This window comes from Lissotriton vulgaris, chromosome 1_1 (assembly GCF_964263255.1).
Source record: "Lissotriton vulgaris chromosome 1_1, aLisVul1.2, whole genome shotgun sequence".
Taxonomy (NCBI): domain Eukaryota; kingdom Metazoa; phylum Chordata; class Amphibia; order Caudata; family Salamandridae; genus Lissotriton; species Lissotriton vulgaris.
Genome location: NC_141685.1, coordinates 673,288,101 through 673,315,142, shown reverse-complemented (window position 1 = coordinate 673,315,142; position 27,042 = coordinate 673,288,101). Strand labels below are relative to the sequence as shown.

At 46.4% G+C, this 27,042-nt stretch overlaps 1 protein-coding gene across 2 annotated transcripts in view; it reads left to right on the top strand.

Annotated features, from left to right (window-relative positions):
• RTCA (RNA 3'-terminal phosphate cyclase) overlaps positions 1–27,042 on the top strand; it is a 197,134-nt gene that overhangs the window by 41,499 nt on the left and 128,593 nt on the right. For both annotated transcript variants that reach the window (XM_086954464.1, XM_086954470.1), the window contains 2 exons: positions 11,385–11,528; positions 20,408–20,531. In XM_086954464.1, coding sequence (XP_086810590.1) covers positions 11,385–11,528; positions 20,408–20,531 — 268 coding nt within the window. The remainder of the gene's footprint in view (positions 1–11,384; positions 11,529–20,407; positions 20,532–27,042) is intronic.

The following is a 27,042-nucleotide window of genomic DNA, read 5'->3' as shown; positions in this document are numbered from 1 at the left end:
CCATTTTGTGTTTAAGGGAGGTTTTGACACCGGTAATAGCGGCCATGACATCCTTCAATCACAGTTCCCGGTCGTCTTCTCCCTGTTAGCCCAGGGAGGCGCCTCTGGACTGTCTGCTCTGCAGCATGTCCTTGGGTAAGGCGTAGCGATCTAATTTGTTGAACTGAATTGTTATAGGTCCTCGGGACCCTGTGGTCTTGTTTCTGTCCATTGCGCCAATAAGCGTCTGTGCAGGCCCTTGCCAGATTCAGACTGGGCAGGCGGAGAGATCAATTATATGGGCCTGGCTTTATCCCAGCTTGCGTAGGCACGGGTCACCCGCTCCGCCACTCAGATTATGCCGGGGTTCGTCAAGCAGAAGAGATGCAGCAGGCAAGAATGTGCAGCACCCCCACTTTACTGGCTGAGGGTCTGTGCCTCTCCCTTGGGCTCTTGCTCCCCGGCGTTTGCCCTCCGCTGACTCCTGCTACAGTGTGGAAGGGGAGGAAGGCGCAGCACCAAGATGCACTGCTCCTGTACACTGATCTGAGCAGGGATGACCCAGCTGGAGGTGGGGGGTCCCCCACTAGCCTCAGTTCAGAGGCTATATATCCAGGCCCCGCCCTTACTGCTCCTCCAGATGCCGGGCCTCTGCTGCTCTGTGGGGCTTAAGTCTTAGTTGCCTTAGCGCGGTCTCATCCTCCCTGGGCGACGGCAAGCGTTTGGTCCGATGTTCGCCGATCCCAGCAAAATGACGCTCAAGTCACAGGTGCCTCAGTGCGATTGCAGCCCTCTTCCTGAGTGTCCGCAGGCACCCGGTTCCGCTATTCGCTAATCCGCACTAGGAGGTTGTGTTCACCTCTCTAGGTGGCAGATGCTCCACGTGTCTTTACCCGGGCCCAGCACCCCCGTGGGAGCTGGCACCGCTACGCTTCAGTCCCAGCGTCTAGCAGCACTCTGGTCCCCGGCGTCTGCGCTTCCAATAGGCCCCGTTCAGCGAGCTCCCGTAACTTCGGCCACAAATGTCAGTCGAGATCGGGGGTTGCCTGATTTGGTACTGTCGGACCTCCGGTTCACTTTTTTGGCTTTAGGGAAAGCGGATCAGGGTGTCGGATAGGTGTGGGGGATTCAGGGTTACGTGGCTTCTACTCAAGGCGGCCATCACAGTTCGATGCTTGGCCATGCCCCCACAATCCTATTTTAGATGTGCCATTGCTCCATTACTTCTAAAAAGGCCATTGTTTTCTCATTACTTATGTACGCCAATGCTGATCCCTTAGTGATTTTTATTTTTTCTGTCCGTATCTTTCCTTTCAAGCTAAAGCCCTAGAAAAGATTAGGACCAAACATTTGTCAAATTTACTTGAGGCCTCCTTATGATTTGAGGCGTCAGTGACATACTTCTGATACTATCACGTTATAGAAACTGTTTTGGTTGCCTTTCTAGATGACATACAAATGAACTTGGTCAAAGCAGTGTCCCAGCTTTAATCGTGTGGGTCACATGACAGCTTTTGACAATGTTGATCATCCAAGGTTAATTGGTTGACCCCACAAAATCGGTATCATACCATTCTCTCTCTATGGCTCCAATCTTTTATGACATGGAACGGAAAGGCCTCAGCTCCTCACTACTTTTCCAGCCTACATTTAGAGTGCTCTCTTGTGGTGTCCCACAGTGTTTTATTTGATTTCCCCACTCTACTCAATGCCTGTGTTTCTCATATGGTTGCACTAATGAGAGCTTTTGGGTTCATCCTCTGTGCGTATGCCTGTAATGCATAACAGTTCATATGGCAATTTTGTCATGGCCGTGGCCAGTTTTGAAGGTTGCAAGCATTTCATGGAATCATTGATGTTTGTTATTAAAAATAAACGTATACAAAGCCATGTTAGTTTTGGGAGGATATATTCGATCTGGTGTTGAACCTGGATGCCTTTTAAACTTTGCCCTCCCTTCCCCACGTGCCACCTACAAGTTCATAACTTGGAAATAGTATTCAGTTCCTTCCACAAGTAAATAAAGTAGCTTCTACTTGCTTAAGTCTTTTAAAAACTATTTGTGAAATCCTTACCTTTCTACCTGAGGATAGGTAGATTATGGCATTTCGAGTGTTATTTTAATCTCCTGGCGTACTTTAGAGTCTGATTATTTTTAGATCTCTGTACCTAGTGCATAATACACTTTTTTCTGCAAGGGTCATCTTTTTCTTTGGACATGTGTTCTTTAACACACTCTACTTGCATCCTCAAAGGTTGCCCTCTTCTCATTTTGTGTGGTATGCGTGAACATCATACACACCAATAAGTTTGTGCCTTTTCCTACATGGCTGCACTGCTCAGTAATGACCAACTTTCATCTTTCTCACTTCTTCTGAATATATATCTTCTGGGAGCACCTCAAGACCTGTCTCTTCAGACTCTGATCTTCTCTCTGTTGCTTCTTTAGTTTCTAGTGCTAAGACATGGTTGGGTATAGTAACAGAGTACAGGTTGGGTAGCAGTGTGCTTCACAAAATTCTCAAAAACTCAGTGAAATATATGTTTTATATGCCATTATATTGATGCTCGATACATTGGTTCACCACTTCAGCGTAACCGGTATTTTACACTGGGCTTAGTTATGACCAGGTACATTTTTGTGCTGGATTGTAAAGCATATGCTAAGTTAAATGCAACTATATCTTCTATTTCTGGACTGCAGACTAAAGTAGGAGCTCCCATGTGAGCATCCCCAACAATGGAGAATCCTTATTTAAAAGATCTATCATTTTTTGTGTGCCCGATTTAAAAGCACTAAAACTAGCTTTTTTAGCCTCTTTAAAAGACAAGCTCAAATGTGTCACTCAGAATGTCATGCTTTTGGAATCAATGACATGTATACCATAAATTTAGATAACAATGATACCCATTCTTTACAGTTCTATGACACTAAAAGATTTTGACAGCAAACGCTCAATGGAAAAAACAAGTTAGTTATTAGTTACCATTTGCCACTTATGTTCATATACCTAAAATTCCCTTTACCTCGTGCTAAATCACACTTAGGTGCATAATTTAGTCATACAATGTGCAGTTTGGCCCTTGCTTTAAGCTACTCTGCTTTTGGATATTGTAAAAGGTAGGGAAGGGCTTCAGCGCCTTTGTTCTCAGTAATTCACCACTCTTCTTTGAGACTCTGCAGTAGGTGCTTTCTGTTGATAACCTTTCTTGGTCCTGCAGTCTGCACTGTCCAAAAACGTTTCAATTCAGACCTGGAGATACCTGCCTCGCCAGGCTGGAAAAAGCATTGGATATGGATGCCAGCTTGGGGAAAGAATGAGAGAGAGGTCTGCTGAGCATTGTTTGCTAAGTGTCAGGCAGTGACACTATCGCCTTAGTGAAGATGAGTTGTGATTCATGTTCAGTACTCTGCTTTACAGCTACACAGAGAAGCCCACTTTGCGTTATCTGAAAGGGAAGATTGTGAGAATCTTTGTAGGTTCTTATACTTTTATTCCATTGGTTTAAAGTATACCATAATTGCTGTATTTACTGTGGGGCTGTTACTTTAGTGTAGTGCGAGGCACATATTATCTACTGGGTTGACCATGACTCTAATGGAAAGTCACTTGCCTTTGTCTTGATATATGCAAGTTTCTGAAACTTTGCAAGGCTGCCACGCTGCATGGCTCTGACACTTTTGCTATGTGGTGCTGCAGAACCCAAATATTTAGCACATGGCTGCCTTTCCTTCACTGCAGGAGGGCAAATGAGTAGTAGCCATACATATAATTGGACGGATGGAGCCAGGACAGGTATGGACGGTATTGAACCGAAATTGTTCATTTTGCATATATACTATAAGCACCTGGACTTTCCTTGGTGCACCTTTTGGTGCCCAATAAACCTTGCCTTACATATTAATTTAACTCCAATCTCATGTATGTCCACTCATACAACAGTCCACCCCATTGCCTCCCTATTAAAGTATGTTACTTCGTTACCTGTGAGTCATTATCTCTAAGCATCCATTATAAATGATGAAGCTGATAAAAGCTTTGCTGTTAAACACCACATGTAGCCAATTCCGACTTCACATTCGATTTTTTTTTTTTTTTTTTAATAACATTTATTAGGCGCAACAGCTGCCCCAGCGAAGGGGCGTCCTGGCGCCTGATCATGTGCACAACACAACAGATCAGAGCTGAGAAGTAGGGATATTAGATAGCAGAGATGAACAGGTGGGTTTTGATGGCCCGTCTGAAGAGAGTCAAGTTGTTGAGGGCGCGAATGTGTACAGGAAGGGAATTCCATAGATCAGCCGCCAGAACACGGAAAGAGCATCCTCCCATCCTGCTAAGCCTGAACCTAGGCTTAATTGCCAGATTAATCTAAACATTTCCTCCTGAGCAAAACCTTTAAAATAGAACTCTTTCACTGGCTACATTCTGTTTGTAGGCACAAGGACGTTTCTTTTTCATCTGCCTTGAGGCTCCCAGAAAACATTGATCTCTTTCTTGGCCCATTGGTACGCAACCTGCCCTCACACATTTAAGACACAAAGCATATCCTAACGTTTTGGCGTTCCGTAAGACCATAAAGACCTGGCTGTTCCCTATGTCTGATGTTTAATCACTAGGTTGGTCTCTCATGCTCTGGTCACTGGTTTCTGGTTGCGCTGGGACGCCTCGTTGCTGAGGCAGCCATGCGTATTATAAGTCCTAAATAAATAAATAAATATTCTCAGCCTATTGGCTGATCTACACTGGCAGCCCGGTACCATTTTGACCGCATTAGACGTTGTATCTCTGTATACTAGCATTAGACCGGACCTAGGGTTACGAACAATAACACAGCTTTTGCACAACGGACCAGCAACCCAATGGCAAGATATGAACATGTTAGTCTCCATGATGGAACTGATGCTGTACAATAATTTCTTCATGTTCAATAAACACTGGTACAGACAAATGAGGGGAGTGGCCATGAGATCCACATTTTCGCCATCCTTTGCAAATCTATTTTTGGGTACATTGGAAGCCGATTTCATTTGGGGCACCAGAGGGGCTCAGTGGGTTGACTCCATTATCTTTTGGGGTCGATACCTTGATGATTGTCTCCTACTATGGTCAGGCACACAAGACCAGTTGAAAGAGTTTTTTACACATCTGAACACCAACACATGGGAGATGCAGTTCACCATGAAATCAAGCACTTGGAGAATAGAATTTTTAGATGTTGAGCTGTATGTTAAGCATGATCAACTACACAGCAAGCTTTTTCGAAAGAAAACCGCATGCAACGCAGTTCTACATGCTGATAGTTCCCACCCTCCAAGCAATACCCTATGGGGAATTTCTGAGGGCCAGGAGAAATTACAGCGAAGACACTGAATTTCAGACATGTTTCACTGACATGAAACTGAGGTTCTCCAAAAGGTGCTACACTTTCAAAACCCTAAGGAAGGCTGAGAACAAAATGGCTAATGTACAAAGAAAAGACCCATTAAGGACCCATACTCTCACACAACAACACAACCAGTGAGAATGATCTCAGATTTTAATGATCTACATCATTCAATCAGGAGAAGATTCACTAAACACTGGGGCATCTTACAGGCTGATAAATCAGTTCAAGACCACATTATAGATCCTGCTCAAATCACATTCAGGAGGGGCATGACATTAAAGAACAGATTGAGTCCAATTATACCACGCAGCACCACAGAAGCAACTTGGCTTCGAACACATACCCTAGGTTTTTACAAGCGTGGTTGCTGTGGGATCTGCAGGTGGGCAAAGCATGGCATTAAGGAATTCATGAGCTTTGACAAAAGTAGATATGACATTAAGGTGAACATCAACTGCAACACGAGGTACGTGATATACATCATAGAATGTGCATGTGGGAAAATCTATGTTGGTAGCGCCATCAGGCTCTTAAAGGATAGAATCACGGAACACATCAGGGCCATTCATAGACAAGACCCCAGATACCCAGTAGCTTTACACGCAGCTGCATGTCCATCACAGGGAGCAGATAAGAATGTTTATTTCTTTGGAATAGATGTGATACAGCCCAGCGTACGGGGCCGTAACAGGGAACTCAGACTAAGACACACTGAGGCTTTGTGGATCATGCGATTGCGGACAGTGGAACATGGTCTTAACTGTGACCATGAGATGCAATATTTTCTAGGTAACTAGTAGACTTATTGCAGTTATTTGTGTGTACCCACTTGCTCTCATTTACAGGCATCACTCTATCAAGTACCCATGATGTTTCTTTTTCTCAAAATTTGAGATGTACTTGTATAACGCCATTGTAAGAGAGGTCCAGGTCTTGTTAACATGTTCCTGTGTTTTATCATGTTTATACTTTTCCCTACTACTATAACACAGTTGACCAATGACTGTACAGCTTGCGCCTTAAACGGACAACACCTGTGCAACAGTTGTCCATGTACTCTTACATATGTCTATTTTTCTGCATACCACCATCAAGCCTGACACAATAACGCATGACCATTGACCTTACGATTGTGCAGATATCTGCTGCTGTTTAACCCTTTATTATCAAGCAGTACTGCAATATTTGATCATGTCTATGTCCTTATACATTATTCAAACTAACAAGATTGCTTAGGACTTGTTGACCCTACGATTACGTAATTGTCTATTATTTTCCTTTTTCATCACCACTGCAATGTTTGACCATGTCTGTGTCCTTGTACATTATCATTTAAACTAACAAACCAGCATAGTGACCCTATGATTGCGTAATTGTCTATTGGTTTCCCCTTTTTTAATTTTCTGTTCTAACTCTGTAAAGTTTTGACCTATAATCCGAGAATCACGTCCTAATTGATAATAATATAATTTATTATCTATCTTTCACTTCGACTATGAGACAGTGCCACCATACATGCTTTACGAGGCATCACATGTGTTCATCAACGGGTGTACATTTGTACACATTATACATTCAAACACCATTTAGTGTTGAGACTGCACACAAACACATGAATTTGTGTATTATGACCCCGGAATGACGTGAAAACAATACTCTACCCCACACTGTCCCTACCATTTTTTCACTTTTCTGCCTAATTGAAGATATCTCTTCTGACCCTCCGCTTTTGACCATATCTAGGTAGTTCATTAACATTGAAATCTTTATTTCGACTACGCTAACTTCCCTTGTTATATTCGGCAAGGTTACTATTGCCACAATATGGATACCCTTTGGATCATCCATATCAAACCCATTGTTCATGATTAGTCTTACTTCTAAACTTCCGTGGTAACTGGCGTAACAAATAGAGTTCATGTTTTAGCCTTTTTTTCGTGTGGTGGCTCGTATGCAGTATATATTTCACTTCCGGCCTTCTGATCTCGTGTCCACAACCCGAAACACAGTGATCGGCTATGAGGGGTCCTGGTTTACAGGCCGAAGGTAAGATACAGTGCCCACGCTTCTATTTTTGGTTTTTACCTTGGATCTTTATCTTTTAAATAGTTACCCGACTAATGTGCAAATGATCTGCTTTTCAGATCTCCTACGTTTTGGAATTATCCGTTTTGTAACAGAGTCTCCCTCACGGCACCTGGTACACATTTTAACAATACCCTGGTAACTTTCTCCTATTCTCTATTGCCGTTACATACAATGAGCGATGTAGTAATACCCTATGCCCTAACAACAGGCCTTTAATTTATCTCTTTGGTGCTCGTTTATTGTAGATTTCCAACGCAAGTTACAAACAACTTTGGTCCATTAATCCAGGACTTTATGAGGACATGCAGGATGTTCTTATTCACCGCACATCTGGTGAGCAATTGTCTTTGAGTTCTCAAACTCGTTTTAGCCATAGAATTACTGGTGATACTCTTGTGCTTGTCACTCCTGACAGCACGTTATGACTTTGAACCTCTTTTACATTTCAATCCCTAGGTACCCCCAGAATAACCCTAATCTACTGGAGTGTTTAGCCCAGCCAGGTTGGAATTATCACTGGCTGAGCGGTAAGCACATCGTTGCTTTCTTTCCACATTTCTATTATCTCTCTTCCCCCTTTTTATCGTCTCCCCCTTTTTCCACTCGTAGTTTCTACGTGCACTAATCTGTCATAGACCTGCACTATACTTTTATCCTTTTCTTTCCAAATCTCTATTCCTAAGGCAATTTCCTCATTATCTTTCCTTCTCTTCTTCCATTTCCTCTCACAGACGACCAAGACAAACATCCTCTATATAAAGGTACAACAGAGTATACTGATACATAGTAGCTGAATGACCGATATTCTTTACATCTTACCTAGTTTCCATGCATGGGTTTTGGATAGTCATGATTTTATTCGTAGGGCACTTTCAAAGTCACTTTTTTGAATGATGCAATTGTTCCACCCGTGACTTGAGCACTTGCCATATACATTCAGTTATGCCCTTATTGTGTCACAATTTGGTGATGTGGGTTTCCACGAAGTAAGCTGCTGGTATACGGATGAAATCCTCTCCGTTTCGCGATACATATATCATGGCAAAACATCAAAAGTATCATCCTCACTCCTTGTATCCTTCCCAGCCCTGAGGAAGTCGCAGAACTATTTTCCAAATGCGACGAAACACGTCAGCTGGTGGTCTTCTGTTCGTTGACTCTAAAATAAGGAAAAATTAAAAAACTGAACATCATCCAACTCATCTGAAGATATTTCTTTCAAAATTGTGGCTAATACACTGTAGTTCTTGTACTTACCTACATACTGTTTATCTACTATTATATGTGCCTAGATTGTTGCTTTATTGTGAGGGATTCTCCCACACAAAATTAAGGGGTTACAGGGTTTATCCCCTCACCTGGTTGCACCATACTGATTTGTTTTTCATCCAGACACTTGCGTCTATTAGCAGAGCGTCAAGCAATTTCCCTGGTCACTAAAAACTCTTCTTTATAGTATCTGCCTTGTTCTGTTCCTTATTTTGCTTTCAAATTCAACAATTATCACTTCTTTAGCTATGTTTTCATACAGCAGTCAGGTTCACATGGATTACACGGTACATGAACATAGTTTCATGGAAAAAAAGAACATTTGAGTTAAAAAAAAAATAATTAGGATGTTGTTTGTATAATCAATGCTAATGTACAGCTGCTGTCACATCATGGTTCACATGCATTTATTTACTTTCAGTGCTTGTAATCAGTTACTTTATAGTTTGCCCATACTATTGTGATCAGATACTGAGAAAGTCAATCACCACTGGTAGAGTTATCCAACACGGATTCCCTTCTTTCCCAAACTATCATTTTCATACAGTGCTCTTCATTGTCTAAAATAATCTTTATGAACTGGGCTAATTGTTAATAAGTAATTTATGAAATGAAAAATAGTGTGTTTTCGATTTTCTACTATTATTAACTTAGTTTGCAGGAACACAGAAAACCATCATCAATACTAACACGTTCAGTTAGCTTTATAAAATAGTGGAAGATTTTAAAGTTGTTCTTACACCTGCAGTTTAACTCCAACACTGGTCCACTCGAGGGGTTCAGTTAGAGCTTTAATTCTGTTTCCGGATATATATATGTATATGAGAAAAAAAAGTAGCAAAACTAGAGTGCAGACATGAAAAACAAATGTGATTATTAGATTGACTTTTGTTTCTGCAAATTATTTATTGTTTCAATACATCAGTTGCAGTGTATTTTTCAGCATAATTATTATTTTTTGATTGCAATAATTTTTTTTTCAGTTTATCAGCAAACTACAATTATAGACTTTTTCTTGGGAAAAGTCTGTGCTTGCTTTGTTTTTTTCCTGAACAGAAGAGTTTTTTTGCATAGAAGCATAACATTTGCATTAACTTAGTCTTTCTTCATATAATATCAATTTTGCCAAAAAAAAAATCTTGCAATTTTTGCAGAAGATACATGCCACAAAAATATGTGTGTGGGAAATCTTTGCCTTTGGATCAAATGGTGTAAAAAGCGTAGTTCAACAGTTTCATGAATGGGGAATTCGAAGGCCCACATTATTTTCAGTTTGCTTTTCTGGATATTTGCAAGAATTATATTACTCGATGGAGAAATAGAGAGAGAAAAGCTTCAAGACAGACATTGGAAATCCAAAAGCAATGTGTGTTGCTTTTTTGAAGATCAAGAGTTTCCTATTGTAGTGAACAGTGCTTCCGGACATCGGTTGGTGGAACTACAGAAACAAGAGCCAGCATAATAAAGACTTCAACTCTGTTTGAAGTCTTGAAAGCAGCTGAGGCTAGAATAGGATTTACGTTGTAAAAACGTGTTTCAGCATAGTGTCCACTCCCACTGTAATATCCCTTCATAGTTACGTAAATGACAGCTGTTAATACCCAGTGTAATGATGCTTTTGTATTATCCTTGTAAGAATGAAAGCTGAGATGGACAACCAAGATTGAAACTTCTGACTTTTAGGTCACATGCATTTGTCAGTAGTGAGCACTGAACACAATGTAGCCTAAATTGTACTGTGCATGAAGTTGTTCTTTGTCGTGGAGCATTTATTTTTAATAATACGAACCAAATAGATGAAAGTGAATAAACAGAGCAAGTTAGAAAATATTATACATTGATCTAATTTGCACACTTTTCTGGTTTTATGTTTTTATCCCTTCCTCAAGACTGATTTAACGCACATAGTACAATAATATTATAAATATTTAGTAAAGGGATACAAAGTAGGAGTGCAGAGGAGAACAGGTGAACATTGAAAAATTAATGAGCTGCTTACCTGAACGTACGAATCATGAAGCTGTTGCTATGTAGATGTAGTAAGATGCATCGGTTGATATACTTTCTGCAGTGTATATATATATGACTGAGAGGTTCAGAATATGAATATAAGGTCTTGTGTGGGTAATACATATTACAGGACAGGTGAAAAGAGATTTTATTTGAACACAGAAAGATGCAGAACTAGGAATCTGTGCATTAGGGCTAAAGAGGAAGGGAAACCTAGGTATGGTTTTATAGACTAGGTGCCTGATTGTGAGTTTTGTCACCATCACAAATGTGACAGATATTCTGTCCACTGTATTACACATGCATTATATCCTATGTCACTTGTAATACCGCAAACAGGATCTCTGTCATTGTTGTGATGGAATATCCCATCCGCCAAACTTTAAATCAGGACCTAAGTTATTTCTTCACATGAGTGGGATATAGCAGACCATTGAGAAACTGAAGTGATGAAAGAAGAGGTTGTAAAACACACGGATAGATGATCTGTGAGGTATGGCAAAAATCTACTTTTTCTTCTACTGTTTCTAATGACCTATTTTTTAAAATTGTTACTGAGACAACAATCATCCCATCGGGCATGTCATTTTTTTCCCATTCAATCACCCCTCCCTAATGTGCACCTGGTAACGTATTCCATTTTACAGACCTCAGCATCTGTCCGGGCTGGAGATAATACGTGATTTGTGTGAAGGTCAACTGGAAAGAGGTGAAATTGGGTCAACTGAAGTTATTTTCACACCCGGAAAGATCAAAGGGGGAGTTCACACAGCAGATACAAAAACGGCGGGGTAAGTTAATCAGGATACAATATATGCTGACTATCTACGCTTTTGTTTTATGGCACCATTTTAGACTCTGTTAATCATATGGCTAGTGTTTGGCCCTTATCTCGATCAAAAAAGTGTTGTTGTTCCGATATGGAGGTGATTTCCTAAAATATGAGAGAATGGCACAGCAGGTCCATTAGGTTTCCATTTCTGTAATTAAAAAAATATATATTTATGGTACTCGTGTGGCATTAGCTGACACACAAGAGCAAAAAAGTACCTCATATAAAAGAACAGTTCATTGGAATTCACAAGGCCAATGGAGCTCTTCACATAAAACAAGTCCAATGCAAAAAGAAGTAACCTGAAGCAAAGTCTGGGTTGATCCGAATCGTACACTAGGTAGATTTGAGTGGATGCGTCTAAATATTTCCAGAAGGGCAGCTTGTTGGGGTTGGCTCTTGGATTGTTGAGTAAGTGGTTCCAGATTCTGGGTGCTTGACAACTGAACTTCTGGGTGCTTGACAACTGAATGGTTTGCTCATTATCTTGGATTTGTTTGTCCATGCGCAGATGGAGATCTTTGTGAATGCCACATTTCATTTTGAAGTGGATTCGATTTTATAGCGGTAGGCAGTGGAGGTCTTTCAAAATGTGTGTTCTATAATCAGATTTTTTAGCATCTTTGATAAGGCAGCCAGCTGTGTTTGGGATAACCTTTATACATTCGATTTAGGTGGGATAAGTAATACTGCAATATGTCCATTTAGATGGGAAACGACCAGTGCTTTTACAGCAGTTCTGAATTCTGAGGGCAGGATGGAGGATTATTGTTACCTTAGTAGAAGAAGCTGGAAGTGGGTAGTTTTGTTATTTTAGAGATCTGCTGATTCATTGTTCATATTTGGCCGGTGATGTAGCCAACTTATTTGGAAACTAGGATAGTGCAACGTCCACGTTTGAGAATGTTTCCATTTTTGAATGGAGGGAGAGTCTTAAGAGTAAAGGAAGGAGGACTTACGTTTAGGTTGAATTTGCTTTTAAGGAGAAGGATATTACATTTGCCATTTTCATCTTTGTATTGATGTATGACAAACGTTTTGTATGATATCATTGATTGTAAATGCTCCAGGTTGAGTGTTAAAAGAGTGGATGTGAGGATTGAGCCTTGTAGTACAATGAATGTAGTTCTTAGGGAGGGAGAGTTGACAGAGGACATGTTGAAAAACAGGTAACTACGTGGTATAAAGTTGAATAGCCACTTCAGACTTTGTCTGACAGTCCCCGTTGTGGATGAAAGAATGTTAAGTAATGTCATGTGCTTACTTTTTAAAATACTGATGAAAGGTCTAGTAGAACTATAATTCTGTAATCCCTCTCATGGAGAATTTTTACAATATTGTGTGTATTTAGGGGGCTGAAATAATTTCCCCCCAAAAAATGTGTTATTGTTTTTTTTTAATACAATACAGTATAACATGCCTCCTGAACTCAATTCATCCACATTTATCTTGACAGGACCAGGGTTGTGGTTTCTATGCTCTTAATAGTTCTTATCTGAAATGTGTGAGAAGTGGAAGAGAAAGCGCCTTTTTTACTTATTTTTTGCCAGGAAGAGAAACCTTTTTGATAATCAACTTTATTGGATTTTTCAAAAACACGAAAATTCATTGGCAGCATCTCATTTATCATTGGAAGAAACTTGGCATTATACACAGTCAACAAGGCAAGGGCGGCCCAGCTGGGCTGGACACGGCAGGTCAGATACTCATTGCAGATACACAAAATTAGGCAGATCATCACATTCGTAGCAGATTAAACCATTTACCCCACACTTAAGCAAATAAGTCAGGGCAGCGCCGGGCTTCGAAGAGAAACTCCTCCTGCATTCCAAACCAATCCACTCGTTTCTTTCATTTCTTTCATTTCTGTACAGCTGGCGCCTTAGCCTGGGACCAAAGCGCAGCAATATCTCTTTTTGCCACCGCCACCGCCGTCCCCAGAAAGCGCTTGTCTGCCCTACAGCCATCCAGGCCGTCGAACACCCCCAGCAGCAAGCGTCTCGGATCATGGGGAACCTCCCATCCCAGGGCCTGCGTGAGTTCGAGTTCTACCCCTCTCCAGAACGGCGCTAAAGCCGGACATTACTCCAGCCGATTTCTATCACATGGTATGGCAGAGTCACAGCGTGTGCATGCTGGGAGGTCTCAAATGGACCCGGAATAGGCGCGCCGGAGTGAGGTAGGCTGCATGAAGATAATAAAGTTGAACCAGGCGCAACTTGGAGGATGTGGTCAGAGTTTTGGGTGCCATAAGGGCATCTCGCCAGTCCGCCTCCTCTAGGGGGCCCAACCATCCCTCCCATCGAACCCTGAGCCAGTCCAGGGATGCAGGACCGTTGTTCACCATTGACTGACATATGCGGGACACTCTTCCCCAGGTTCCCCTTCATCACCTGAGCCTCCAGCGGGCTGAACTCTGGGAAAGAGGTAGGAGATGAAATGTGTGTATGGAGGGCGTGTCTTAGTTGTAGATATTTATAGAATTGGGACTGAAGAATTGGGACTGAAGAAGGGCATGGCGCTGTTACAGGTCGGCAAAGGATCGAATGTGGTCTCCCACCCATACGGCTCCAAGCAACGAGATCCCAATGAGGTTCCAGTGGCGGAACCCTTGCAGGGACGAGACCTCTTGTAGCCAGGCCCCATGCCAGAGTGGTGTTTGTCGAGTGAGCTTCCGGTCCCACCGCACATGCCCCAGGCCATGAGCACCGCCCTCGTGACAGGGGGTAGAGCCTGTGGCACCGGGCTGCCGTATAAGAACGCCTGGATTTGCGTGAAGTCAGTTGTGTTGAGTTCCACTCGGTATGCTGGGTCAGATCAGCCGCCTGCAAACCAATCGGGGATCACGATAAGCCTCGTGGCCAAGTAGTAGAGGTGGAGATTAGTCACTCCCATGCCTCCATCGAAGGGGGGGATACGACAGTGTGCTAGGGATAAACACGGCCTCCCTCCTCCCCAGAGAAACCGGTTAAGAATGCCGTCTAGTTCCCGGAACCAGCTCCCCCGGGAGGTGGATGGTGATGTTTTACAAAATGTAAAGAAAGCGGGGGAGGATCATCATTTTAAAGAGCGCACTTCTGCCCTGGGGGTTAAGTTGGAGGGCCCGCCATTTCTTGAGGTCTGACTTCATCCTGGCGACCAAAGGCGCGACATTCAAAGCCCATTCGAGCTCTGGCAGAAGGGTAATCCAGACGCCCAGATATTTGAACGATTGCCTCTGAAGGGGGATATTCGTCTGCCAGTCAAAGCAAGCCCGGGAGGGATGTAAAGGGACCAGAGTTGATTTTGCCGGGTTGAGTCAGAGTCCAGAGACCCGCTCGAAAGCGGAGAGGACCTCCAGGCATTTGGGGCCAGAACTGTCCGGGTCCGCCAGATGAAGCAGGATGTCGTCCGCATAAAGGGCCATCTTATCAACCTGACTCAAGTTCCAGGCACAACCCCGGATGAGTGGGTCCTGCCGGATGAGCGCCGCCAGGGGCTCCATCACCAGCGCAAACAAGACTGGTGAGAGCAGGCAACCTGACGCATGCCCCTCCGGATTGGGAATGTCTCGGAAAGCTCACCGTTAATTAGGACACGGGCTCTGGGGTTAGTATAAAGGACCCTGACCAGGTGGCGGAAGGGGAGGCCTAAGCCCATCCTCTCCAGCACATCCTCACGGTACCTCCAGTCCACCGTATCAAAGGCCTTTTCAAAGTCAATGAGAAGCAACGCCAGATACAGGGTTAGGCGACTACGGTGGGCCATAGCCAGGTGGAGGCGACGAATGCAGTGACGAGCTCCCCTGGCCGGCATGAACCCGCATTGATCGGAATGGACCAGTCCTGTAGAAGGGGTCAGAGTCTCTGGGCTATCACGGTAGCGAATATCTTGAGCTCTGTGTTAATCTGCGAGATCGGGCGGTAGTTCGCACAGTCCAGGGAGGGCGGCTGCGTTTTTGGAATGACCACTATACTGGCCATGTCAGATTCAGGTGGGACGGATCCTGCCTCCGCCACATGGTTGAATAGCTCCACTAAATGGGGAACCAGAATCCTGGGGGTAGGCATATGGACCAGGCGTTTTACCGGGGTGTAATAGCGATATCTCCTCGTGAATTTCCTCCGGAGTGAAGGGGTGGTCCAGAGCCTCCACGGTCTCCCGGGGGAGACATGGCAGCAGAATACCGGTCCTCTCCAGCAGGTCCGTCAGTGGAGCACCAGGAGGGCAAGCGGCATATAAGGTCGCGTAGTAATCAGCAAAAGTTTGTGCTATGGCTGAAGACGTCACCTGGTGGACCCCGGTATCCGAACGGATTTCGGGAATAACGTGGTTTACCCTGGGATAAGACACTTGGTTGTGGAGGAGTTTGCCATTTTTATCACCCCACCCATAAATACGTTCCACCGATTCCAATGAGATCCGACGAATCTCCTCTCGGACCACTGCCAATTGCCGAAAGGAGTCTCCGCAACCGTTAGTTAGCTGGGTTCTTTCCAGCTGCGCTGCCTGAGTCCTGCAGGAACCAGGCGTTCAACCGTCAACCGCCAAGTCGCCCGTGGACCCGCAGAGGGGGTCCCAAGACGAAGGGAGAAGGGGAATTGAGCCAAGATCCCCCTGGGCAATATCGTGGCCCCAGATACCAGCTGGCAGTCCGTGGCAGGCATCAGGAGGAGGTCTATACTGGAGTGAGTATGATGGGCCGCTGACGTGTGGGTATTTTGTTCTTTGCGGGGGTTCCAGACCCACCATACGTCAGAGGCCCAGGGCCGAAGACCAACTCGAGAGGACCCTCGCGGAGGCGAGACGGCCCTCCGATGGGGTCCCCGTTGCGTCACGTAGGGGTTGCATCACTGCGTTGAAGTCCCCCCGACCACCATGAGGCCCTGTGGAAAGGAGAATACCAGCATGAGGTGTCGAAGGGTGCAGGGCATAAGTGCAGGGGGAATGTAAGTGCATAGGAGGTTCATAGGGCGCCCCTCAATCGTTCCGGGGACAGACACATATTGGCCCTGTGCATCAGTCTCGGTTTTAGCCAGGATAAAGGGAAGCCCCTTTCTGAGTAAAATAGCCACCCCTCGGGAACTCCGTGCAAAACCAGAATGCCAGACCCTGTCAAATCCATATCGGGCTAGGAAGTAGCATTGTGTACCCAGGAGGTGCTTCTCTTGGAGGAACAGGATATCCAGCGTGTGGCGGTGGGCAGCGCGGAGGATGGCTGTGCCCTGGATTCGATCAAGGAGGCCATTGATGTTCCATGAGAGGATGTGGATAGGCCTATTGAGGGTGTAGGTCATCTAGAGGAAAGATGTGTAGAGGGGCGGATGTAGACGTGGGGCCGTTCCAGCCCGAGGGAGCACCCACCCGGGCCCAGGGTTTAGGGAAAGAGGCATGAATAGTGGTGATCTGCTTGTCAACTGGGAAGACAACTAGGGGATCACGGCTGCCAGTGAGAACAACGGACAACGACCGGTAGGCGGCTAAAAATAGCAAACTGTTGGGAGACAACGCCCCCCCCAACTTCACCCACCCTACACTTCTGAAGTGGAAGCATCTGTCTCGCCGAAAAAACCCCAACCACTAATTACCCCACAAAGAGGTGATTTGCTAATCTAAAACGATTAGCAACAAACAATCAAGAGCGTGGCTGAATTGGCATTCATCCGTATACATGAAGGGCGGTCCAACATCTGAAAAAGCAAGAAGTGGTTAACGTAAGATTAATAGGATGAGTCAGGCCTGGGACTGCAATGGAAAGGCAAACCCCGATCGGGCCACCCGGTGGAGCCAGGTAGGTCCCTGCTCAGGGGGTCAGTCGCAGTCCCGTTGTAGAGTCTTGAAGGATGAATTGTAAGTTACATAGTCTGCAGCGCTAGTCACACCCCCTCCTCCCCACCAGAGCCACGGATCACGGGGCTCCCAGACAGGTCCGAGTCTGACATGGCCCTTCGCAGAGTGACAGCCGGCCCGAGGATGCTACCCATATCGATCAAAGAAGAGGCCAAGGTGGGGAAAGAGGCTCTCTGGTTCGGTGTCTGAGTTGGGGAGCGCTGGGACTGCGCCTCCGGTGAATGGGAACTCCCTCCTCTGTGGTTGCCCCGTCTTCGAGATCCGGTTCGGCGCCGCTGGGCCTTGGGTGCATCCTGGCTTGGCTGCGTCGGTGATCTTCGGGCAGGGAAGGGGGCCGCACCAGGCAGGAGGGGCGGCTCCTCCGTGAGCCAGGTCCATGCCTCCTGGGGGGTGTTGAAGGAGAATGTCTCGTCCTGGAAGATCACCTTAAGTCGAGCTGGGAAGAGGAGACCATAGCGGAGACCCATAGCGTTGAGTTTTTGCTTGACCTCGACATAGGACCGGCGCTGATTCTGCACCTTTCTGGAGTAATCTGGAAAGACCATGATTTTGGAGTTCTGGAAGTGCAATGGACCCAGGTCCCTGGCCGCCCCCAGAATTGCGTCCCTGTCCCGGAAGTTAAAGATTCAAAGGATGATGGGACGGGCGGGAGCTCCGGGAGGGGGTTTGGGAGCGAGAGAACGGTGGGCCCGCTCCACCGCGAACCAGGGGGAGAGTTTCTCTTTGGGCATCCAGGAGTGGACTCAGTCCTCAATGAAGGTATCGGTGCGGCCTTTCTCCACTCCCTCAGCATCTTCGGCCCTGTGGTGTAACTCCGAGGTCTGTGTCTGAAGGTGGGCCACCTGGGATTTGAGAGCGCCCACGTCGTCCTCCACCGTGGAGATACGGGACTCCGTCTCCGTGATATGCGCTGTGGCATTACGGAGGTCCTGCCAAATTAGGGCCACATCCACCCTCACCTTTCCGATCCTGCTTTCCACCGAGGCCTGTGATGCGCTTATCGCCTGCAGGATGGTGGAGAGATCTCCCTCGGGGGTCCCAGGAGCTGTCGGAAGCCCACCACCTGGGTCTCGGTCAGACTTAGTAAATTGGTCCATCTTTGTTTGGGTTGGGGGAATGGGGGTCTGGGTGGGGTGGGTTCTGCCCATGTCCTTGAAGGAACAGCTTGAGGTGGCCGGAGGGGGAGGGGGGGGGGGGAAGTTTCACACCAGCTTCTCAGCCCCTGCCACCCGGCGTAGTGGCCGATCCCTCTCCCACACACCGACTCTGAAGGGAGGAGACCACTTCTCAGGGAGCCCACCTCCGACAACAGTGGCGATTCCCTCAGGCAGCCCTGATGACCCAAGACCTCCGGGCCCCCCCAATAGGCCCCAGCAGCAAGGCCTCAGGTGTCCAGGGGGTGAAGGGGGGGCAGGTGCGTGCGACCCCAACACAGTGGCCGATGTGCCCCGCACCAAACCACAGCGCACCACTCGGTTCGTAGACAGTCGGGAGAAGCGGGCCCTCACAGCAGCAAGCCCGGGGCTGATCGGAGCACCCTCAGGGCCTTGGAAGTCGGTGCATCCTTTAGCTCCGGTGCCAGTGCAGGCAGTGTAAGTTCCACACCGCGCAGAGGACCAAGCAGCCTGCCCCCAGGGATTGCAGGACGGTCTCAGGCCGGCTGCCCCGCTCACCCAATGAATTCAGCAGCACCATGCATCCCCGGCACTGCGTCTCCAAGATGGCGGAGGGCGCAAAAAACAGCAGCAATCAACAGGGGAGATTAGGGTACTCAGAGGGGGTCCCACTCAGGTGTGGAGTGAGGCGTGCGGGGGTCACGTCAGTCCACGCAGGGGCCCCTGGCCCTGAGGAGCAGTTCACCTGTCCAGTCACTAGCCCGGATCTCAGTCTTTCAGCCCGCACGGGGCGCACCTGTGCGGCCCCGATAGTTCAACAGCAAGTCCCGGGGGGAGGCGACACAGAGCTGGGCCCTCGGTCCCCACACCCAGGAAGAGAAACCTTTATACCAGTTTTAGGTTATGGGATCTCAGCAGTATCAAGGTTAGGTGAGGAGTGATTTGACCAGCTTTGAAGGCAGAGAGCAACACAGTTTCTGGCAGAGAGGAATACATTATATTTTGGAAAATGGTCACTAAGTTTTAGATACAAGCGTTGGCAGCATATGTAGAAGGCTTGGTGGAAGCAGTGATTTGTTGAAGAGATTGGGTGTTAAGTGGTGTAGCAGGGCTATCCAGTGTAGAGAGTAAGAATACGTTCTCTTTACCTAGTCCTGAATCTCCACAATCATAACAATTGTCATTCTAGAATGTTGCTTTGTTTGAGGTCTTCTGGGATTTTCAGATGCATTGTGACAACATTCACCGCATGGCCCAGGGAATAATTGTTTTTGAATCCTTATTTCCAGTATTGTGAGGGATGAATGGGGCTATTATGATTGTAATCCTAGTTGACCTTGTTTAATTTGATTTCTGGGATTGATACATGAGGTGTTTAATAGTTGTGATTGTGCTTCCACTGGTAATTTTTGCTCCCACCTAATAATCTGCTTCTCCACTTAGGACATTCTTCCACAAATATATGCCATGCTATGTAAAACCATTTTCTTTTAAAGGCCCACATTGTTGTCCTCTTCCAGCATCCGTAATTAGTGTTTTGACAATTTAGATATAATTGTAGACTGTCTGTCACATGAAGCCCCCATAATCATCGAAGGTAACCTCAGACCTTTCTGCAGATGTCATACTAGAAGAACTGAAAACTTTAACATCTGGAGCTGGATGTACATAAGACTGTCAACGACGGTGCCTCCTATGATAAGCAATTTTTGCTGTATATAAGGTGTGCAGAACTTTTTATTCAAATGCCCAGTGGTTCAATGAAAGAAACCGGTATGTGTGTTTTATCCATACCAGAAGAGATATGATGTTAGTTTCATTGTATTCTAGAATTGTACTCTCCCTATGGCATAAAAAAAAGATTTGAACAGAACTGTTTTTGCTCCATTTTCAGGAGTGTCTGCCTTCTCATGCAGGTATCCTTGCCCTGTGTACTGTTTGCTGCTTCTCCAACAGAACTGTATTTGAAAGGTGGGACCAATGCTGAGATGGCGCCACAGATTGATTACACAGTGACGGTAAAAGATTACTTTGGGTTCTGAACTTTAATGACCATTGTATTTGTGTATATGACCTCAGTAATTATCCACTTGGGTATTACTCGAAGATAGCAGGAGAAGTGCCTGTCAACTTTGACAATGACAGATGGAATTGTTACCATTATTTTCCATAGGGAGGTTCATTTAATTGCTGTATTTTTTAAAAATTCAGATCTGGTGTTTATGTTCAAAGTGTTTTGAGTTAAGGATTGGGTATTGTAGGTTTTCCTAGCTATTGTTTAGGGAATTCTTTTTTCTATTAAAGATACAAAGGCTAGCATTGTGTGTTTATATTCCTTTACAACTGAGAGCAGCAGCAAGAAGGGACAGGTCAGTAACTGAACTGCAAATCACATTCCTTTTAAACCACCAATGATATAGTGCTCTCTTGCATAAGATCATTTGTACCATCGTAGCACTATCTCTTTTGTCATGGATGGCCAATAAATCCACCACCTTAATGTTTTTAGATTTATCCATATTTATTTATTCAAAGCACCTTAGAGCAACTTAAACTTTTAAAATTAGACGACAATGTCTCACACAAAAACAACAATATAATTAATACTTGGCTAGAAACCAAACTTAAGCAATGATCACAACAATGCACATTATTCTCTAATAAGTAACATCTTCTACATTTTGCAATCTGCCTTATATTCGAAGGATTGACTCATGCTTGCTGCTGCGTCCTAAATAGAATACATCATGTTTTTCAGTAAAAGAAAATTGAAAGTCTGTGGTAGACTAGATGCAAGCTTTATGCTTTTGAAAGCTTACTCACCACCAATGATACCTGTGAGAGAGCAGTCTCAAATAGAAAATCTTAAAATCTTTCTCACCTGAGCAATCATCAGCCGTCTTACTTTACAGTGGGAATAGTGGCTAATATAAACCACACATCACCATTGTTTGGGCCATGTATATATCAACAAAAATAAAAAGGACACCAGGTAAGTGGGCGCTATATCAGACTACACGTTGCTACCCTTAAAGTGCTATTAGAGTGATGAGAGGTACATCACTTCAAACAATAGAAAGAATGATCTGGAGCACACCAAGTGTATTCAGTTGTAAGTTGGATACAACTTATGTGGATTGGGAAGACAAAATTAGATAACTACACAGATAATTATGTTGATTGCAAGTGAAGCAAATGTCTAATCAATATAGTAGTACAACCGTAAAGATTTACAGATTGTCAAGTCAGTATGCTAACAGAACAACAATAGCATATGTATTGTAAGCAGTTGTACTTCTATTTTTTAACAAATATATCAGCAATGAAGATTCTCCACTGATTGATTTAGTCATTCAATGAATTTTGGGTTTGTTAGATGTCAGCTGCAGCTGACGCGTGTGTCATCAAAAATACTTTTTTAAGGCTTTTCAGTTCATAATAAACAATGAGGTATTGTTGTATTTAATTGCCGAATAATAGAGAAGTAGTAATATGATAGATCCTACAGCTGATGGAATGGTTGGTAAGAGGATTAGCATAGTTGTAAAGTAGAGCAAAATGTCAACATAGAGTTGGTATGTTTAAAATTCAAGGTTGGTAACATCCATGAAGTGAAAATCCATCAGGATCGGCTATTACAGTGTCACTCATATGGTGGCTGCCCCTGCTGGAGAATCTTTTTTTTTTTTTTTTTTTTTTTTAAACCTTTATTTGGAGACAAGCAGGGAAAAGGGAAGTGCATACACAATACATACAGTCACATATGGCCATTACAGTGGTACGTCAGAACCAAGAAGTGAGATACAAGCAAGGGCAGGATCTCAGACCAGCCAATACACGGAGCAAAATCGGAATGTACAGTGCAAATTAGAGAGCAATGATCCAGCATGTACAGGCAAGCCAATTAAACAATACAGTATGGACACATTCTGTTAGCGTATAGCATATAAAACAAAGGAGACTCAGACAAAAGGGATACCTAAAATAAAGATACCTTACAGGGATACGATCTCATTTCCTAGCCACACACTTGTCGTAAAGGGAACCCCAACCCCCAAGAGCTCGCATGTAGAGGAGACAACCCAGCCTCTCCCCCGATACTAGGAGATCAGCAGGTGTAACATAAAATCCCAGCCCCACAATGTTGCCATTAACCAATCCCTTCACGGTCCCCAAGTTCAGAGTCAAAGTCCTGCACAGCTCTGGTCAGGAGGTACACCTGGAGCGGACTCCAAAAGTCCTTCGGTCTGCATCGGACAGGCATCAAGTCAGCGTAGACATTGTATTGATCCTGACAATATATGAGGTCAGTCACCCAATCCTGAAAGCGCGGCACTCTGCCACGACCCCAGCAACAAGCGACCCTACGCTTAGCCAGCAGCAAGGCCACATCAACAAATCTACGGTGAGAGGCAGGCACGTCTTTAGAGTAGCCCAGCAACATCACTAAGGGGCCAAATGCCACCCCATCCTCCGCCATAATCTGCAGGGCTTCATGAACCTGAGTCCAATATTCCAGCACCCCCGCGCAGCTCCAAGCCAAGTGCAGGAAGTCAGCGCCTTCCGCACGACACCTAGCACACCTGTCATCCTCCGCTAAATGAAACCGTAGTTTCCTCGCCGGGGTATAATAGTACCTCTGAACAAACTTGTAATGGATAATTTTAAGGCGACAACTAGAGGAAACATTGGCCGTGAGCCCACAGCAGTACTTCCATTGCTCATCGGTAATAGGGGCTCCCAACTCAGCAACCCATTGCTCGCGCACCCGATTGGCTGGGACCGAACGCTGTCTGCGAATAGCCCCGTATAATTTCGACACCAGGTGTCGCCCATCTGAAACCAAAAGCACGTGGAGGGGGAGGGTAACCCCAGGCTCCGAAGGGAAATCCGGTAGCAGAGCACGCATGCCCTGCCGTAAGCGGATAAAGTAGAACAGCTCCAGAGGGGAGCAAGAAGCCCCTCCGAAGAAATGAGCCTGCGTGCGGAAGGCACCTTCATGAAACAAGTCGCCCCACGTGAGGATACCGAGCCGTCGACACATTCGTTGAAACCCCGTTTCCAACAACAGCGACAAATCAGGATGATAAGACAGAGGCAAGGTCGGCGAATAGAGAAAGGAAACGCCCAGCAATTGAGCCACACGTTTCCAAGCATCCACTGTGCACGTCACCGTAGTGCGAGGCGTCTCCACATCTGACACCTTGCCCAAAACCATCCCCTCCAGAGGGAGCGGGTGGGCAACCCAATGCTCAGCAGCAATTTGGGGCATAAACGGCGTGGGGCGCATCCAGTGATAAGCGTAATGCGCCTGAGCGCTAAGATAATAAAGCTCAAAGTCAGGGACGTCGAAACCGCCATCAGCATAGGGCAACGTAAGGGTAGCCCAAGCCACCCGCGGCTGCTTGCCCCCCCAGACCAATCGTATGAGCTCGGATCGAAGTCTGCGAAAAAAGTAAGCACCAGGATGATACGGAAGGTTTTGAAAGAGGTAAAGAAAGCGGGGCAAGACTACCATCTTGATAAGGGACGCCCTACCGGCCATGGAGAGAGGCAAGGACATCCACCTAGTGACGTCATCTGCAAGCTTAGTAATAGCCACTCCATAATTAAGCCGAACCGATTCCTCTCTATCCAAGGACACGACAATGCCGAGATATCGCAACTCCGAATCACACCATTCCAGAGGATAGTCAAGGGGAAACCTAGCTACAGCAGCAGTGAGGGGGAAAAGCTGAGACTTCCGCCAGTTGATATGGACACCGGAGACACCTCCAAAAGCGACCAGCTCCCGTAAGAGCGAATTAAGGTTGTTCTCAGGGTCTTTAACATAGAGCGTTACATCGTCGGCGTATAAAGAAATACCGACCTGCCGCTGAAGACCATTAAAGGCGCTCTGCTGGTGAAATTGACGAATCCTGCAGGCCAGCGGCTCAATGGCTATCGCAAACAAGAGGGGCGAGAGGGGGCATCCCTGTCGGGTCCCTCTCGTGAGAGGGAACGAGGGGGACAACACCCCATTCACCACTACCCTCGCCATCGGATCAGTGTATAAGAGCTTAACCCATGAGATGAAGATCCTGGGGAAGCCCATCCGACAGAGAACATCAATAAGATAGCCCCACTCAACAGAATCAAACGCCTTGGTGGCATCAAGAAAGATAGCGGCAACCGGGACAGTAGGAGCAATGGTCGACACAAGCGAAAACAAGGTGCGAAGATTGTGGGAGGTAGCACGGCCGGGCACAAATCCCGACTGATCGGGCAAGACAATAACGGGCATGAGCTCGGCCAGTCTGACTGCCAAGACCTTCGCGAGAATTTTAACATCACAATTGAGCAATGAGAGGGGCCTATAGGAACCCACATCCAACGGATCCTTACCCGGCTTGAGCAGCGACGTAATGGCAACCTCACGCATGGAGCCCGGCAGACGCCCCCCCTCCAGGGACTCCTCAAAAACCTCACGGAGAACAGGTGCCATGGTGTCCACGTAACACTTGTAAAATTCAGCAGGAAGGCCATCCAGACCGGCGGCCTTCCCATTAGACAAAGACATGATGGCATTCCTGACCTCCTCCACCTCCAGGGGCCTGCCTAAGAACTCTCGATGGCCATCCGATAACCAACAAAGTGCAAGCTCGTCAAGAAATCCACCATACCGAGTTTCACCCGTCTGCTGTGTCGTGTAAAGGTGCGCATAATGGTCAATAAAAGTACGCTGAATCTCCGAAGTGTCCCGACAGCGAGTGCCATCCGGTGACACCAACTCCAACACGTCCGACCCATGCCTTGGATGTCTAGTAAGGGCAGCGAGGACCTTACCGGGCCTCTCCCCTTCACTGTATCGCCTCGCCGTCCAGTATTTCCCCCTATGCTTAGCCTCTCTAGCAGCCTCCTCCTCGTACTCGGAGAGTTTAGTACGGAACTGCACCAGAAGATCGGGATCATAGTCAACCTGCATCCTGCGTTCTAAATCCCGCAAGTCAGCTTCCAAGGTCTCGAGGGTCCGAACAATCAGTCGAAGTACTCCACAGCTCTTAGAAATAGTGACACCCCGGATCGTAACCTTGAATGCCTCCCATATAACCTCGACGCTGTCCACAGAGCCCTTGTTTCTAGGGAAGAACGCCTCTACCTCCACACCAAGCTCCTCCTTGAACACCGGATAAAGCAAAGCAGTTGGAAATAGACGCCAAGGTGGGCGCGGCCTATGCAGCCCGGGGACGGATAAAACAACCTTCACCGGACAGTGATCAGAGTACGTCCGAGCCAGATGTGTAGCCTCCCGTAGGCCAGCTACCAACCCTCTAGAGAGAAACACATAGTCCAGTCTCGCCCATGAACAAGCATGTGTGGTATAATGTGTGCTCTCCTTGGTGGCAGGGTGATTGTACCTCCAGCTGTCGACCAGCCCAGCCTCCTCCACAATTCCACGCAACACTTCTCTAGCCTGTACATTATACTGAGGGCTCCCCTCCGATCTGTCCGACTGGGCATGGAATGCAAAATTGAAATCCCCCCCCCCCCCACACAATGTAAGTGGCATCCACAGCAAGAACATGACCCCACAAAGTGACAAAAAAGATTGGCGTATCGACATTAGGAGCATAGCAATTAACAAACAGTACAGTGTTCTGCCCAAGCCGCCCCCACAATAGCACATAGCGCCCCTCAGGGTCCCCCACAAATCCCAATTCCTGAAATGCGAGCGATCTTTTAACAAGGATGACAACCCCTCGAGCATAGGAAGAATAGGAAGCAAACCTCCTGGCCGCAGCCCACCGCCCGCCAAAGTTGGGGGAAGGAGCGGGACGCAGATGCGTCTCCTGGAGGAGAGCAACATGAATAGCATGCCTGTCCAGATATTGGATCACACTGCGACATTTCCTGGCATCATTAAGTCCCCGTACATTCCAGGACAGAATCGATATCTGATCTATAACAGCAGTCGACATTACCCAGTGTCAGGGCCCCACGGGACCCAATAAGCAAATACAGGACATCCAACTACCAGCAACAGCCATCGATAGGTCCACACCCCAGGGCGCGGACACCCCCCCACATACACCCCACACATTCCCCAGCCATCTCCGAACCGATCAACCAAAACCTCAACAACCCCCCCCCCCCAGCCAAACCATCCATGCAACAAGCACTCAAAACATACTGCGCGCCGCACGCTGCCAATCCAGCGCACGCGACCCACACCTCGCATACGCGCTACTCTTGCAAAGCGCTCTACGTCACGTGGCAGCCTAAGATGGCGGCCGGTGCACTCGGGCCCACAGCGGACGGGAGCACAGGCCCCAGGATCAGTTCCGTCAGATAAAGAAGTGGACCAGCCTAAACAGCGGGCACGATACCACACCTGTGCACCCAGACAACAGCAGCACCCCTCATACCGACCCACGAGTCCCGGGCAAACAAACATGGACAGCTTCATTCCCGCCCCACCCACCCACCTGATACCACCCCAACTATCAGGCCATACGCACCCCCGCCCCCCCGTTCCCCAACACACATCCA